Source organism: Pelobates fuscus, chromosome 11, assembly GCF_036172605.1.
Source record: "Pelobates fuscus isolate aPelFus1 chromosome 11, aPelFus1.pri, whole genome shotgun sequence".
NCBI lineage: Eukaryota > Metazoa > Chordata > Amphibia > Anura > Pelobatidae > Pelobates > Pelobates fuscus.
In genome coordinates, this window is record NC_086327.1 from 13,946,059 (window position 1) to 13,964,683 (window position 18,625).

At 39.3% G+C, this 18,625-nt stretch overlaps 1 protein-coding gene across 1 annotated transcript; it reads right to left on the reverse strand.

Moving 5' to 3' along the window:
- LOC134576734 (phospholipase A2 inhibitor and Ly6/PLAUR domain-containing protein-like) lies at window positions 1-9,199 on the reverse strand. Its single transcript, XM_063435449.1, has 5 exons — window positions 9,169-9,199; window positions 8,289-8,432; window positions 2,476-2,616; window positions 1,130-1,246; window positions 1-23 (listed from the first exon to the last, which is right to left on the reverse strand). Exons 1-5 carry the CDS (start codon window positions 9,197-9,199, stop codon window positions 1-3), a joined length of 456 nt encoding a protein of 151 aa, XP_063291519.1.
- Window positions 9,200-18,625: the final 9,426 nt, after the last annotated feature.

The window sequence follows — 18,625 nt, forward strand, 5'->3', positions numbered from 1 at the left end:
TTAACCAATTGGAGGAAATGTTTCTGTCATAGGAAAAATTCAAACAATGGAAACGTGTGATTTATTAATACGTGGTGGCTTTCATTCCCATAATAAATGATCACCATGTTATGATCAAGGTCAGAGGTGTAAATTAGACAGGACAGGATTATTGGGTCATCCTGGGAGATCCTGGTTGTTCCTTTGACCGGTAATGTGACAACATACATTCGGGCAATGGGAGATCCCCTGCAGAGGGTCTTTATTACCCCAACATGTGAGGGATTTTTTTCAGTTTATGGGATCCCATGGCATCTAAATATCAATCATGTAGACCATTATTTATTTTTGGACTCTTGAGATCCATGAACTACTGCAAATAACGGTCTACATGGTTGGAACTTTACTGACTGAGGAAACGATCAGGATCTCTTACAATCGGATGACGTAACACATCGTGTAGCAAGTCTACCATGCACAAACCCACACCGTGCTGGACTTGCAAAAACTATGCTCTAATGCTCTTACTTCACATTGCAATACTCTGTAACAGATATGCCTACACTCTTACAGTTGATTATAATAATCAGATTAATGTTGTGTTATGGACCACAAGTCCTGTATGCTAGCATCCCAGGAGTAATTTTCCTTCATTTGCCTGCCTCATTTTGAATAGAACTTGTAGGAACATACTTTGTCTATAGTTTTATCACAGAGCCTTAAACTTAACAAACAGAGATTTGGAATTTGACATTTTGTACCATTTTAATTGACACTTTGAAAGCACAGTTTAGTACGCATTACTATTAAAAATCAATTAATTAATTAATCAATTAATGACATTGTATTCCACAAGAACTGAAGTGCGAGGGACAGTCTTTTCTCTACCATTCTGTCACATTACATGATTATATATACAGTAGATATACAGCATATTTACAATGTTGTATCAAATTATTTTATTCATAGAACTGTTCACAATCTGTTTGATTTTTCCATTGTATAACTATATTTATTAGGTTTGCCAACAACAATATTTTGTGCTAAAAATATATTATGTAAGCTGGCAATAATTGATCTTGAAGTTGTCTTAATATCCACTTTAATCTCTCATACTAAAAACACTTAAAAAGGGTTGTCAGACACGTACCTGGAGTCGCACTGTTGCACATAAATGACATAGAAAGAAAGGCACCACTGGCAGTAGCAGAAAAACTACCAATGTCACAGGGAGCCTGAGTAGAGCAACCACGAATAGCACTCATTCCTACAAAAATTAAAAATTGTTCTTGTAAGATATATGGCATGTTTCTTGTGCAGGAGTATTACTGTGTTGATAGAGTGAATATGAAGACAGTTAAACTATAATAAGTACAAAGCATTTCTACATGTCCAAGTAATTGTATTGTAGATGGTCATGTGGCAGAACACTGGGCATAAGGGATTCTGATGGCCTCTCTCTGCGCAGCTCCAGATCTATCCTGCCGGTTTGTTCAACAGTTGCAATAAAGTAACACATATATATGATATTTATAAAATGTGGTTTGCTTAACACACACTGTATGTTTCTGAGTAATTTCAAGTTATGGAAAAAATAGGATATACCTAAACATATAAATAAAGAAAGAAAAAAATTCATAGAGGAGTTATGTCAATCAACAAATAGCCCCTTATTTCAATGTTACACTCACAAAATTGAAGCAATTTTCAGGCTCATCAATTGTGTAGATTCTCACGAATTCCTCATAATTCAGATGATGAATGATGCACTTTATATGAACACTACTTGATTTTTTCACTCCTGAGGAAGTCTGATATTACAGACGAAATGCGTAGAGTTTAATCTGTTTTTTTGTTTTTACATTTTATACATATGATTTTTCTGCCTTGTACTTCTGTGAAGATTTTCCTACTCCATGCTGATGGGACATACAGAATTGTATTGATGGTCTTTTTTTACACCTTTTACACTGTAAGTGCAACCATTAAAGCTGATTTATACTTTATAGCAGTTCTGTACTATGTTACTTTTTATCTTTCACATGAATCATTCATCATTTGAATTATGAGGAATTCGTGAGAATATACACAATTGATGAGCCTGAAAATTGCTTCAATTTTGTGAGTGTAACATTGAAATAAGGGGCTATTTGCTAATTGAAGTTACTCCCCTATGAGTTTTTTTTCTCTCTTTATTTATATGTTTAGGTATATCCTATTTTTCCATATGTATTGAGGATTGAGAGGAATCCTTTGTTATACCAAACTAAAAAGGAAGTAGTTATCTTTTTATTTACTGTATATATACTGCACCTGGGTGGTCTAAGTTTGTAATTTCAAGTTATATGTGAAAGCAGTAAACTGTAATAATAACAGTAACTATATTTTAAGTCATTTTGAATCAAAGGTAAGACTTTTGATTAGTTGTCAAATATTGACTCTTAACTTGATGAACATTTTGCATGTATTCTATATATTAATGCATAATGACATTACCATTAATTGAATTTGTGGTGTAAAGAACACACTTATTCTCCTCTCCTTGGCATAGCATGGTTTCTGAAGATGTACAATCAGAACTTGCTGATATACAACTCGGACACGTCAGTCCATTGAACGCATTACTAATAGATGGAACTGTAAGGTAAGGAGATAAAAGTAAAAAGAACAAAACATGGTTTTATTAAAAATAATAATAATTGAAAGATAGGTGCTCACTATATACTGTAGGTGAAGAAGCAGTAAATCTTACAAGGATTCCCCAACTCTGTTATGTAATAAAGAAAGCAAACAATTGATAAACGGTGCCTAAAAATGTTAAACCTTAAGTGTAATCACACATAAAAATACAGAAAAAAACAGACTGCACCAAATAAGAAACACTAGATCATCTTATACAGATATCTGTATACACAATATTATATGTAAAAATACTGAGATATAACAATATTGAAGAATCCCAGCAGAAAACGTATTTTTTGGAGATAAGAACCTTTTGAAGGTAGTGCTTTTTTGGATTTCAGTCTGTTATCCTCCTTAGTGTTCTAATAGACAAAACTTTAGTGCAGGTGAGGAATTCTGTTGTTGATGTCTCATATGAATTAAAACTCAAAAGAAACCACCAATAGTAATCACTTGAAAAAGCTTATGGGTGAAACGCGTTGTGATTATATAGCAGGACTTTTTTATCTGTTTTTATTTTGTGTGGTATATTATAGTAAACATTTTTTTTACCCTCAAAATGTCATGTTTATTTTTTATGTATTTTTTATCCTGTATCTACATTTTTAATCTAAAAGAACTCCCACATCTACCTACATGTATCCTTGGCGGAGATCATACCAACCAAGCTGATATCATTGAAAATGTGCTCTTGAAATTGTGAGTAGATTATATATATATATTTTTTAAAGTACTATTGTTTGAAACAGTGAGCGCTATATTTCATTTTATCACTTTCCTATGCCATTTACCGTATATACTCGAGTATAAGACGAGTTTTTCAGCACATTTTTTGTGCTGAAAAACCCCCTCTCGTCTTATACTCGAGTCAGTTGTCTGTATTATGGCAATTTACATTGCCATAATACAGACATGGACCGGGGGCTGGCAGGAAGCTGTAACTTACCTTCACAGCAGCTCCTGTAAGCTCCCTTCTCTCTTCTCCGTTGCGTGCAGCTCCCAGGTCAGCTCCCTCTGCAACTCTCGCGAGAGCTGCGGGGTCAGAGCGTTGCCACGGGTTACCGTGGCAACGCTCTGCGCGGCCGCGAGAGTTGCAGAGGGAGCTGACCTGGGAGCTGCACGCACCGGAGAAGAGAGAAGGGAGCTGACAGGAGCTGCTGTGAAGGTAAGTTACAGCTTCCTGACAGCCCCCTCCTACAGCCCATCCACTGGACCACCAGGGAGTGAGAGCCCCCCTCCCTAGCCAGCTAACAAGCAGGGAGGGGGGACGAAAAAATATTAATAATAAAACAAATAATAATAATAAAAAAAATATTAAAATAATAACAAAAAAAATACAATTAATAATAAAATAAAAAAAATAGTTACCTAAAAAAAATAATATTAAAAAAAATATTAAAATAATAATTAAATGCCCACCCCCCACCAATGTTCTGCACTCACACACACACACTGCACACACACACACACACTGCACACACACACACACACACACACACTGCATTCATACACACACTGCACTGCATTCATTATATACACACTGCATTCATACACACTGCACTCACACACACTGCACTCACACACACTGCACTCACACACACTGCACTCATACATACACACTGCACTGCATTCATTATATACACACTGCATTCATACACACTGCACTCACACACACTGCACTCATACACACACTGCACTGCATTAACTGTACACACACTGCACTCATATACACACACTGCACTCATACACACACTGCATTCATATACACACTGCATTCATTATATACACACACTGTAAATAAATATTCAGTTAATATAATTTTTTTAGGATCTAATTTTATTTAGAAATGTACCAGTAGCTGCTGCATTTCCCACCCTAGTCTTATACTCGAGTCAATAAGTTTTCCCAGTTTTTTGGGGTAAATTTAGGGGCCTCGGCTTATATTCGGGTTGGCTTATACTCGAGTATATACGGTACATTGTGAACATCAAAAGAGGACAGCTCCAGATTTATCCTTGAGTGGGGATTGTGTTGCCCAGAGCCCTATCTAAGAGCTGATTAGAAGCTCTCTCCTTGTGAGTGTATTTTATCTTAATTTTACATAAGACATTGTGTATACAGGATTACACTATTGGAGGTTTCTTTTGTGTTTTAGTATTAGTTTTTTTTTGCATTTTTCACACACAAACAAATATCAACGCTAACTTTGGCCAGTGTTTGTGACTAAGCGGCTACTAAAAATGACTGCACAGTACCCCATTTGTAATACCTTGGGTTGTCTACGTTTGCAAATGATATGCTTTCATGGGGGTAATTCTCATTCCTGGGCTACCATTAAAGGACCACTATAGTGCCAGGAAAACATAATCGTTTTCCTGGCACTATAGTGCCCTGAGGGTGCCCCCACCCTCAAGGTCCCCCTCCCGCTGGGCTGGATGGAGAGGAAGAGGTTAAACTTACCTCTTTCTCCAGCGGCGGGGGGGTTCTCTCCTCCTCCTCTCCGCCTCCTCGGCTGAATGCGCATGTGCGTCAAGAGCCGCGCGCACATTCAGCCAGTCTCATAGGAAAGCATTTACAATGCTTTCCTATGGACGCTGGCGTCTTCTCACTGTGATTTTCACAGTGAGAAGCACGCAAGCGCCTCTAGCGGCTGTCAATGAGACAGCCACTAGAGGCTGGATTAACCCAAATATAAACATAGCAGTTTCTCTGAAACTGCTATGTTTATAGAAAAAAAGGGTTAACCCTAGCTGGACCAGGCACCCAAACAATTTCATTAAGCTGAAGTGGTCTGGGTGCCTATAGTGGTCCTTTAAATTTCAATGTGTATAAACTGAAAAATGTAATGTGCTCTATTTGACCCTGCAACTTTCCAAAACACAATAAAACCTATACATGGGGGCGTACTGTTTTACTCATGAGACATTGCTGTATGCAAAAATGTGTACTTTGTTGCTGTAACAGCTAACAGTATTATTACATCCACAGTTAAAATGCCATGCAGAACTAAAAAAATAACAACATTTCTTAATTTCTCACATTTTGTTTATATTTTATTCATATCAAACTAAGTTCCATTTATAAATATTTGATATGAAAGGAAAGACCTGTTTCTCCTGAACAAAATAATATATAAGTGTGGGTGAATTTAATATGAAAGAGGTGAACTGAACTTGTACAACTGTCTCAGTCCTTAAGTGGTTAAAGTAGCACTGTCATGGCCGCATCCGTTTTTTGTTTTTTTAACACCCCTCCCAACTCCACTACATCTAATTGCCCCCCCTAGTCACCACCAAATGCCCCTAAGCCCCCATATTACCTATTTTTTCAACTTTGTTTCGTGCCCGGACCTAGGTCCTGGGCACCGCCATCTTTGTGTGGGCAGATTAAGGCCCTGTGGGACACGTCATCTGCCCAAAGTAGATAGCGCTGTAAAATTCCCGCACATGAAGGGCATTCGCTATTGTCTGAAATTCGTATGGGAATTTTGTCTATTCATTCGTCAGAAAGACGAATGAATGAATAGAAATTTCAGATGCACAAACACTGAATATCGGTGTTCATTTGTTTGTTCTGTTTATTACAAGGAGGGAGCTACTGGCTCATAACTCCCTCCTTGTAATATGTAAAAATAAAAGCCACAGGGAGCAGTGCCCCCCGCCACTTCATAAGCCTCAATGCCCTCCCTCACTCTATGGGGGTCAATATGACCCCCATATTAGCATAAGGGAGATTAAAAAAAAGTGGATGCTCACTGTTGTTTAAAAAAACAGCCCCCCCCCTTCCAATAAATGGCCCCATGGTGGGACATCTATTAACCAGCAGGTGGGACATAGTATCCCTTCCGAGCCCCCCCACCCATGCCCCAACTAAATGTAGGACATAGGGCCCTAAATGACAATAAGTGAGGGACCTATTGCACACCCCAGCCCCCACCCATGAGCAGTGGTTGTGGGCCCTAAATGACAATAGGGGGGCCTATTATCCACCCCTGGCTCCCACCCATGAGCAGCAGGTGGGGGCCCTAAAAAACAATGGGGGAGGACCAGTTATTCTCCCACCTGGCCCCCACCCATGAGCAGCGGGTGGGGGGCTCACTGCCCCCCCACTGCTAGGTTACACCAGCAGTGACACCAGCAGATGTTCTATCCAAATGTTACTAGTATTAAAAAAATCCTGTCTCCCCACAATGCTCCTAGATCAAAGTAAGCATAGTCAATATTCTTTATAACTTTTAATTGAGCTAGCCAAATGGTAAATTCCCCTAGCTGTAGCAGAAATGCAGCTTCCACGATACTCAGTCAGCATATGAGCTGTGTTTCTACTCTTCACAGTGATATACAGGTTTAATGGAAGAACAGCTACCTGCTGAATAAGGGAATAATGTGTTACCCATCTACTCCAAATATTGTCAATCAATACTTAAACTGAAACTCACACAGAATAAAGCATTTTTATTGAGATGAAAAAGAAACTAGTAGAGAGAGATTGTCAGGTTGCTAATGGTTGTGGGGGGTAACCCCTATAACGAGTACATACAAAAAGAAAGGAAAAGAACGTATTGGCAATCCAGAGAGGAGAAGGAGAAACACCAGAGAAAGTGTCCCATACTCAGCTCTCTACCTAGAGCCAATACAGTTTAAGCAACCCCTAATTACTTATATATCATAAAGGTTAAAATATAACTTTTAATAGACACTTAAAAAAGTCCAAAAAAATAAATGTCAAAAAAGTAAATGTCACAAGGAAATAAATAAAATTGAATTAAGTTAAGGCTGTAGCTTACAGCCCTTCAAATCTAATAGCAAAAAGCTATACAGCCTTGGTCTAGTAATAACAAAGAGGTGGGTATGGTAGAGGGGTAGGAGAGGCAAAATAGTAAGTGCATAAGGGAGGAGGACTATTTTGGGGTGGTTAAAGATTTGGGTATTTGGGGCAATCTGGGCAATATAGACACCACTCTTAGAATTTATTTTCTTTTCTCTTACTTATTTATGCACTTACTATTTTGCCTCTCCTACCCCTCTACCATACCCACCTCTTTGTTATTACTAGACCAAGGCTGTATCGCTTTTTGCTATTAGATTTGAAGGGCTGTAAGCTACAGCCTTAACTTAATTCAATTTTATTTATTTCCTTGTGACATTTACTTTTTTGACATTTATTTTTTTGGACTTTTTTAAGTGTCTATTAAAAGTTATATTTTAACCTTTATGATATATAAGTAATTAGGGGTTGCTTAAACTGTATTGGCTCCAGGTAGGGAGCTGAGTATGGGACACTTTCTCTGGTGTTTCTCCTTCTCCTCTCTGGATTGCCAATACTTTCTTTTCTTTTCTTTTTGTAAAGCATTTTTATTGTTTTAATCAAAAAATTGAAGTTGACCCAGAAGAGAATTTCCTTCTGCTGAACATATATAGAGTTCAGAAGATTATTTTAGAACTTGGGTAAGCAGAATGAAGGCATGCAGCCCCTCAGTATAGTTAAGATTTCTCTAGTGTTTATGTTAAAAAAGTTAGTAGTATCAAAGTGATATAATGCCCGATGTTTTTTAATTATTATAGGTGGTTCGCAAAGGACCTGTTCGTTAATCAGGCTAATTTTAGTTTAATTATCAAGATACTTACTGGTGGGTATAGTTGGAGTACAGTCATCGGTAGAACAGCAAGTCACAAGGAAACCAATGTTCAAAGCAGTATTAGCAACAATTCCCATTATATTACACTTATTAGCTGGTTGACACGAACGGATCATATCTACAACTGATGTTCCTGTGCAAATTAGAAGACAATAGCATTGTTATTAGAAACAGTAGTCAAAAATTAGGGATTGTTCTAGCTTTAATGACCGAATAATCTAAATTTTATTACAGACAGGAGGTGAATATTTAGTTAACCATCTTTACTGAAAACCTACCAGCAGCAAAGAAAAACTTAAAATGTGTAAAACAGAATCAACCAATCAGAATTCATATATGAGTTATATAGGGCTTTGAGATTCTTCCACTTCCTCTTTCTTGATGCAGCTACACCATATGTAGACAACCATGTAAACCAGGACAATCTAAATAGGATGATATATAGTCAACTATGTAAACAGGAAATGGTTTAAATGAACACACTAGGTGAAACAAGAGAAAGGCAGTGACGGTGGAGAAGATCCTTCACACTAAAAAGGAAGAGAAAAATATTGTGAAAGTATGGTTCTGTCAGGGTCCGGTGGAACCAAAACACACAGTACATATCACCACAAACAAACTTTCTGTATACCGGTCATTATAGTGGCTGAACTAACAGAATTACAGAGTATGTGAGAGGTCAAAGGGATACAGAATACAGGACAATAGATAAGGAAAGCCAAAGTCAAAGGGTTACAGAAGACAGGAAAAGCAGTAAACTAGAATATTACTATTAGCCAGAATCAATGTAGAGAAACACGCTAAATGGCTACCAAGCACCACAACAGGGCAACAAGGAATGGGAGAGGTGTATGATTCGTGGGATATACCTGACCTTTTTATTTGAACTCTTGATGTCATTTTTGTGCGCCGAATTCGGTGTGGCGAATTCCAAATTTGGACCCTAATTCGGTTGCACACAAAAGCACACTGTTATAATGGAACACCTAATTATGGATGATGCTATAATGCTAAAATGCTTTATGATAACCAGAATAAACAATAGTAAAAATACTAAAATGATATAAGCAAGAAAATAATGAAAACCAAAAATCACAGGGTGGAAAAAAAATACAAAGGGTGGAAAATATCCGCCTCCTGTCTTTAATAAAATTTTGATTATTCGGTCACTAAATCTAGAATAATGCCTAAATTCATTGCAGGAGTTCATATTTGCCTTTTTAACGCCTGGAAACTAAAGGAAAAGGTGAGTGAGAAGAAGTTTGGAAAGAAAGGGTACAGAAAGTAGATTACTTACACCAATCAGCAGAGGAAAACATGTCAGAAAGGGAGCTCCTTGTGAGGAGGGCAGAAGAAGCTGCCGCAATACGAATAGAATGTACTCCGAAGGAATCATCAATTCCCGCAAGACCGATAAGCCATTTAATTCAGCAAGCAAAAGTGGGACACAAAAATCGACGTTGAGGACATACATAAGAGACAACGAGGGGTCTGGAAGGAGTGAAAGGGACTAGTAAGAGTGATGTACCATTGTAAACAATGAGCCACACAGAGAAAAGATCTGTCCAGAAAATACGGATAGCACACTGAAGAGAAAAGAGTTTTTGTGCAACGTGGGATGGAAAAATTTACACTTACCTTTGTAAAGACGAGAGTGTGTTCATCTCATACTCTCATATGAGAGACTCTCGGAAATTTAGCCAAAAGTTGTTGTGAAAAGATATCTAAGTTAGAAGGCCATACTTCCAAAAATGATAAAAACTTATGCCACATCCCAGAAATGGGTGTAGCAAGGTGCAGGAGGCCTGGCGAGTCTAATACTCCATAAAACCATATGTAGGTAGTGGAAGAGCACTCAACCATTTGTCCTGGAATCTTGGGTGCTATACTGGATAAGTCCCAGTACCAAAAATGACCAAATATAGAGTTTTGAATATAGAAAATAATCCAGGCACTCCAACGAATTCCAAAACATAGGCAGTTTTATTGGACCCAAGAACCAGAAAACAACTTTTCGACTTCTTAGGGCCTTTATCAAGCTTGACAAAGGCCCTAAGGGGTCGAAATGTTGTTTTCTGGTTCTTGGGTCCAATAAAACTGCCTTTTTTTTTAATTAGTTAGAGTGCCTGGATTGTTTTCTATATTTAATACTCCATAAAAGTCTGCCCACAGACAAGTTATTGATAGGGACATGAGCTATGGAAATCGAAGAATAAAAGCGATTAATGGATCGGTACCTTGGTCGAAAAGGGAAGACAAAAAAATGTATGATATTAACTAAAGATGTTGAAAAGTGATAAATATCCATTTTCACACAACAGCTATTCCAGATTGTCCATGTGGATAGGTTGGAACGTCTTGTTTTAGAAGTCCATGAATCCCATAGTAGTCCCCGAGCAGTGTTCGAAAGTCCTGAGACATTCCAGGATGCCCTGAAAAGATCCAGGCCATGAGCTAAAGATGATCCTGAAGGGAGAAAGGGTGAAATTCTCCTATTGGACCTTGGAGAAGATCACAGATAGAAGAAGACGGTAATCCACCAACATTTCCAAGAGGATGGGGTGCCAAGGTTACAAGAACAAGAGTTGTAAGTTTGTGAACGGTTCAGGGAATCTTGGAGAATGATGAGAAGGCGTAATCTCTCAACATCGGCCATGTTTGTTGAAGAAACGCTAACGTTTGAAGAAACGCTAAGAGTTAACGGCTCAACACTTTGGGTCTAGTAGCCAGCTGAAGAATGCATCATTCTGGCAATTCAAGTGTGAAGCAAAGAGGTTTATTTAGAGAGGATCACAAGACAGATGAAGATGATGGAAAATGCATGGGTCCAAATGCCCATTGCTTGAGAGAATCAGACAGCCAGTCTGCACAAGGTGGTCAGGACCCGGAAGATGCTCTGCTCGAATAGAGAAGTTCCTGGCTAAACAAAATTGGTAAAGTTGCTTTGTCAAGTCCGAGATGAGTTTGAAACGGGAACCCTCTAAATGATTCATGTAACAGACAGCCAAAAACACTGCCCATCCAAAGAACTAATCAACAATTGTAGAAGTCCCTGGCAAAGCTGTGAACCACAAAGGAGCCGGCAATCAATTTGAAGCAATTGATGTGCAAAGTTTGTTTTGATTGGGGTACAAAGCTGTTCTGTAGAGAGAGCTGAGCAATTTGCTCCACAGCCTGACAGACTGGTTTCTGATTCTAGGATGACATTTGATAGGAAACTGAATATTGCTTTCCAATTCCAGGCCTCCATTTAGTGGAGCCAACAATCCAACTTCCAAGAGAAATAAGTTATTCTTATGATGCGGATTTCCACAGATAATAAGCCTTTAGGCATTGCATCACTCTGTAATGTAATGGGCCCAGGAAAATGACCTGAATTGAGGCTGATAGGAGTCCTTCAAGGCTTGCTAAGTCATGAAGATAGATGTGTAGGAAGCATAGTAATTTTCTAATGTCCTTTTTGATGGTTTTCCATCCAACCCGAGAATCTGAAGGTCAAAAGTTTCTGGGTCCTTAGCCATTAATAGAATATCATCTAGGTATATGATGGACCTGACTGAGCCATAAACAGTTTCTTCAACAGGGGCAGAAAAGAGACCAAAAGGGAGTCAGGTGAATTGCGAGAGATTGTGATGCCAAATGAATTGGAGGTAACACCAGAACCGTGAGGTAAACGTTCAATCATGTACTATGTGTGAGTTAAATGCATTGTCTGCTAAAGTGTTATCTGCTAGACTAAAAATTTTGATAAGAGGGACAGCGATATCGAGCAATTTGTCTTGCACTGCTAAGCTCTGCTGAAGACCCTTATGAGGATCTTTACCAGTTTTGCTTAAAAATGTGTCCAGAATGGGGTTAGAATTCTGGTGTGATAGCTACTTTGTCAAGACTATTTGGTCAAAGACACTCGGTCCTTAGTTTATTTCTAATGTCTTTGAGGCTTGTGTAGTCATAACCTACAAAATTGCGCAATGTGTTTGGATGATGCTTACTCTGCTGAGCACAAGTGCCTAATTATTCAAACAAAGGTTGACTTTGGGAGTCTAACAGGGTCTAAGATGACTGATTCTGTTGTGTAACTGGAGTAGAAATGTGGGAAAGTTTAACAAAGGACTCCTTGACTTATCGTGGAGTAGTCGCTGGTTCATTAAAAGGAAGGTCATCATCCCAGTATCCTGCACGAAACTCATCTACAAACTGGAGATTGTAATTAGATGTGGAGCCCTCCAAGGCAGGGCCAGATTAAGAGCCCAGTGGGCCTGGTGCTGACAATTATGATGGGGCCTAACTACAGAATCTTATCGACCAAAAACACTAAAACAGTCATACCTCTCAAGAGTCATGTATCTGATGGAGTTGGTGTTGGAGGGAAACTCAAAGGATGCAGCTATAAGAAAACACATACTCTATGCTAATCTCTTTATCTAATTAATGCTTTCATCTTTCAAGTAAATCCATACCCCATAACAGCAGTGTCCATGGGCGGGGTAAAAGGGTGCGCCACTGACGCGAATCATATGACCAGAACTGCCAAAAGGGGCAAACATGCCCAAAAAGGGGGCATGTCTGTCCAAAGAATTGAAAGGCCAGCCTGACATCAGTGTCCCTATGTACCACAGTGTCAATGTCCCCATGTCACCCAGTCCCCTAGTCTCCCAGTGTCTGTGTCCCCATTTCTCCCAGTGTCCCCATGTCTCAGTGTGTCCCATGTCATTAGGATACTAGGGGCCACTGAGAGACACTGGGAGGCATGGGGGTACTGGAAAACATGGGGGCACTTGTGAATACAGACATGGGGACACTGGGAACATGGGGACACAGACATTAGGGACACTGGCTGGGAGGCATGGGGACACAGACACTTGGGGACACTGGTAGACGTGGGGCACTTGTGGACATAGACAAGGGGACACTGGGAGATATGGGGACACTGAGACATTTGGGGACACTGGGAGACATGGGGACACAGACACTAGGGACACTTGCTGGGAGACATAGGGACACTGGGAGACATGGGGACACTGAGACACTAGCTTGGAGTCATGGGGACACTGGGAGACATGGGGACATTGAGAGACATGGGGACACAGATACTGGGAGACTAGGGGACACTGGGAGCCATGGGGACACAGACATTTGGGAAAACTAAGACACTAGGGAAACTGAGAGATATAGGGACACAGACACTAGGGACACTGGCTGGGAGGCATGGGGACACATACACTTGGGGACACTGGGAAACATGGGGCACTTGTGGACATAGACATGGGGACACTGGGAGACATGGGGACACTAAGGACACAGAGACATGGGACACAGGCACTGGGAGACATGGGGACACTGAGACACTAGGGACACTGGCTGGGAGACATAGGGACACTGGGAGACATGGGGACACTGAGACACTGGCTGGGAGACATGGGGACACTGAGAGACATGGGGACACAGAGATTTGGTGTCACAGATACTTGGAGACCAGGGGACATGCGGAGACATGGGGACACTGAGACACTACGGACACTGGCTGGGAGACATGGAGACACTGTGTCCCTAGTGTCTCCATATCCCAATGTGTCTCCCTATGTCTCACAGCATCCCCATGTGTCTGTGTCCCCATGTGTCTCAGTGTCCGCACATCTCCCAGTGTCCCAACGTCACCCAGTGTCGCTTAGTGTCTCAGTGTCCCTATGTCTCCCTGCTGCCTTTCCCCCCATCCTTCACATACCTGAACTGTAGTCTGTCTCTGCAGGCTGGGAGCTGCTGTCTGGACTCTCTGTTCTGTGTAGCTGCTCCCCCGCAGATCAGTGAGTAGAGAGAGGCAGGGAGATGCTGTAACTTGCTATCCCTGCCTCTCTCCATACACAGTGACCCCCTACTGACCGGTGCTGGTATTGCAGAGCAATCTCCATTTATACGGAGACAAATATTTGCATTTGTATTGCCGGTATTACTGCAATACCGTCACGGCCAGACAGCCTCCAATACCAGCTGTGCCTTAAAATACCAGTCAGGTGGCAAACCTAAGAGTAGTCTGTAAAAAAGTAAAAAAACAAAAACATTTTTTTTTTTTTTTTACAATGGGCCTATTCCATGGGCCTGGGCCTGGAGCTGCAGCTCCATCAGCCCCTATGTTAATCCAGCCCTGCTCCAAGGGATCTAAATCCTGTTGTTGTGATGAAGAGGAATGTCTTTATTTTGGAGTTTTAGCAGGCATCTTGCTTTTACCGGCAGAAGAGCTGTTACCCTTCCAAGGGCATTTTTAAGGAGCCCCATCATGATCAGAGAGATTTTGAGACTAGTTTTATTTAGAACGGTGTAGGAGTGTAGTCTTGGTAATAGTATTGGACTGATCTTGGAAAACAGCCAGTGCTGTTGGAAGTAATTCTGCAATAGCAGAGTAAAGTCAGGTCTTACGGTTAGCAGTGACAGCAGGAGCTGGTTGCTTAGACAGCTTGGATGCAAGATGAAGGAATATCTAAGTTCTGTAGTATATAGTCAAAATAGGGAGATATCAATACTCTAGGGATTTCCACAAGTTAAAAACTTATTTTATTGAAAGAGTGTCAACACAGGTCGACATTTCAGTTCAAGATCTGAACTTTCTTGAGGACAAAAACACCCAAGTTCTGTATATGATTGAAACTAAAAAGCAGGATTAGATGCAATATATTAAACAAGAAATGTAATTGATGAAATAATGCAAATAAGGATCTGACAAATAATAAATAAATATACACATAAAAATTGGGGGTCACCCAATTATAAGGAGGGGTTCCCCAGTAACAGTTGGGTGTCACCCAAACTGAATATAAATGGGGGTTACCCAATATTAGGTAAGATAAATAAGTGGACGTCACCCACAAGATGGAAAAGTACTGAGCAAAATCGTGTATGACTAATTGTGAGTAGAAATGCAATAAAAAAATGGCTGAAATGTATGATAATTAGAATAGACTCACCTGAAGGCAAGCAGCAAGGAAAGAGGAAGTAGTAGGTTGCTTCTGTTTTACACGTTTTAACAGTTTATTTGCTGCTGGGAGGTTTACAGTAAAGAAGCCTCCTGTCAGGCCATAGAATGCCCAAAATACACACACACACCAGCAAAAGGAATATTAATTGGCAAACACGTTTACAAATGTAATATTGCAAATTACATTGTGTTAATTTTGCCACTGATTTTGTGGCCTTGCTTAAACTACACTGCCTCTAAAATCAGTTCTACCCGGAGGTCAGTTTAAAGATCACTTTGCAGATCACACATGATCACACGCTTTTGAGGTTAACTGAACTCAGACAATGGATCTACTTCCCTAGTGTAAGTGCTAAGAAAAACAAAATGTGATCTACATTATGATGGTGTAAATCACTATAAGGAAACTGTTATTAAAAACGTAAACACTCTAAGCTCCAAGACAACTTTAGCTTGAAGGACTACTCGACACCCCAAAGGCACTTCAGCTTGGTGAAGTGTATCCTAGTTTGACCCCAGTTTATAAAAGTGCTGAATTCTGTTAGAAATCAGCACTTTTATAAATTAAATAAGGAACACCCCTGGCTGTTAATCAAACAGCCAAGGAGGTATGCAGACTCCTTCCATTAGCTCCCCTGAGCCAACGGACGTGGCAGGCATGCTCTACTTGAGTGTGCCTGCCTCCCCCTCACAGACCTCAGTCTAGATCCACAGACCTCAGACCAGACAAGCCAACGCCACAATGGTGTACGAGTGCACATGAGCCGATGCGTGCACATGCAATGGTGCACATGGGTACCAATTGAGAGTCTCTCTTTAAAAAGCCTTTGATTGGTTATTTGATTTCCTTCTGGGTAAAAAAGGGAGGGCTTGCTAGGGCTTCAGTTCATAAGATCTGCAGCCATACCAAGCTCTTTAAAGATATACACCCAATGAATACATGTATGAAAAATGCATGTATGCTTTGGGTTATATCTAGTAAACAGTCATTTATTTGTATTTTATTTATTTTTTGCAACTTGGGCAGTGGGGTGCTCTTTTAATGTAGCAGTTTTGGTGTATAGATCATGCCCCTGCAGTCTCACTGATGTTTAGGAACTAAATCACTTTGATAATGCTGCCCTATTCACACCTCCTGCATGTGACTCGCACAGCCTCCATTAAAAAATTAACGAATGTATAGAATTTCTAAGTCAAACTCAAATCTCTGTTGGAGATGCCTATCAAACATAGGCACTATTTATCATATCTGGTGGGATTGTATACTGCTGAACGTATCAAAAACAAGTTTATGTAATCTACTTAAAATTCCCTTTCATTACAGAAGTTTGGTTCTTAAGGGGTTAATATACTCAATAACTATAAGATAGTCATAAAAAACCTGCAGGTAAAAAATATCTCAGTATCTAATACGTGTTGCACCAGTAATAACTGGCTTCCTAAGTCAGCCTGCAGTGGCTTTTACCATAAAAAGGAGCTCTGTTTTCACCACTAGTACCCTGGCTTTTGGAATTCTTATCATCACCACTGCAAAGGTTTAACACCACCTAAAAGAGTGTTGAAAGTGCAATAAAACACAATGGTTTTAAAATGTTGTTTTTTTAATAAGTTAGTTTGTTTGCTCAAAGTGCTTTGATGTAATCTGTTTGATATTTGGAATAAGACAAAGTGTTCATTATTTCTGTAAATGTACTTACTGTTAAGGTATAGAAAAGTATTCATTTAATTCTATATTATTTGTTTGTTTAGCGTTCAAGGTTAGCAAATTTCTCATTGACAGGAGAATGTATGTCCTTAAACAGTTTTGGGAGTATCTGTGTAAAGAAAACAATTTGTACCAGTTATTTCTGGCAGTTGTCTTCTCATTATGTTAAACAGGTTTAAAACAGGTTTGCAATGGTTTTACTGAATATAAGTATGTACTTTTTCTTAGAATGGGAATTTAGTGTGTTTTCAGAATTCCATCTAGGTATAGTTTAGTATTAAATAAAATAAATATTTTGAAAGTAGGGTTATGGAGAGCCGTTCCAGTACTTAGACAATGACTCCGTGTTGGCCTCAGTGCTCTGAGTCATTGAGAAGCTCCTGGAGACCATGAGGGCACACCTAAAATGTTTGTACTTGATACCTCAGCTAAGTGAAGGGGCACATGGCTGAGCAGTTAGATTTCCCCTTGGAACTTGGGTAAATTGAACCAATCAAGACTATTTCACATCTTCCTCAGTGGGTATGGATCCCCCAAGCCACTAGCAACCGCCATTAAAATATTGTTTAAGCCTTGATGGCAATTAATTATTTGCTTCAGAACTGTGTTACTGACTGAACAAGTATGTGCAATTTCAAAAATTATAATCTGTAAGAAATGATGACCCTCTTACAAGGTTATTCTTTTCGAGAATGTGTGACAAATAAGACACAAATACCAGTGTATAAAATAAATGTATTGGTAATATTGATTTGGGATACGGTTACAAATATTAAATGGAAAATGCATAATACACCTTATAACCATATCCAGTGCAAAACCAAAAGATACATAGTAAAAGGGCAATATTTAAACATTTAAATGAAGATCTTCCCTTTGCACTTTCATCTTTGGTTGTCTGGAACAGTCTCTATCAGTTCACCATGTCCTCCCCAAAAGAGACGAAGAGAAAGAGAGAAGAGTGATCTCCTTGGGTGTTGTCCTTTAAAGACTGATTCTTGCAGTCCTTAACTACATATCCCAGAATCCCTTTCACCTCCCAAAAAGTGGTTAATCCAACCCACTTTTCCCAGAGAGTTATGTCTTTACAAAAGTTATTTTCTTTGATCTCTTCCCCCCAGCTATACTATAACATTCTGTACAAAGTGACCAGTTAGGGTTGATTTCTGGGTAGATTGGACAGGATTGCTTGGAAAAACACAACCTTCATGGTTTTCTATGGTATTCTATTGCGAAACCAGATATCTTATCTTGTCTTATTACACAGCAGACCTTTACAATGCATATGTCAATATATTAAATAGAAAATATTCATCATGGAAGGCACCCTATTTCTTACAAATGCATTCATTTTAATCCAAAATTGCATTACATAAAAATAACTTTATTATTATTATCATTATTATTATGCTTTATAAAGCACAAGCACATTCTGTACATGGGTACCATGAATACAATTAAAAAGACAAAAGGTACAATACATTTAAACAATACAAAATCTGACAAATACAGGAGATTTTGAGGCCCTATTGTACTTACAATTGAAAAAAACAGTAACTATTTATTTTTGATTAAGCTACGAAACTTGTATTAGTGCATATATTTGATTGAATCCAGTCTTATCATCCATACTATTAGGAAGAATGGCACA

Coding starts and splice junctions, on each gene's coding strand:
- LOC134576734 (XM_063435449.1), bottom strand. CDS start 9,199: ATGACATCAAGAGTTCAAATAAAAAGGTCAG. Junction 2,617..8,288: donor TACTCCAACTATACCCACCA/GTAAGTATCTTG, acceptor CTTACCTTACAG/TTCCATCTATTAGTAATGCG. Junction 1,247..2,475: donor CACCACAAATTCAATTAATG/GTAATGTCATTA, acceptor TAATTTTTGTAG/GAATGAGTGCTATTCGTGGT.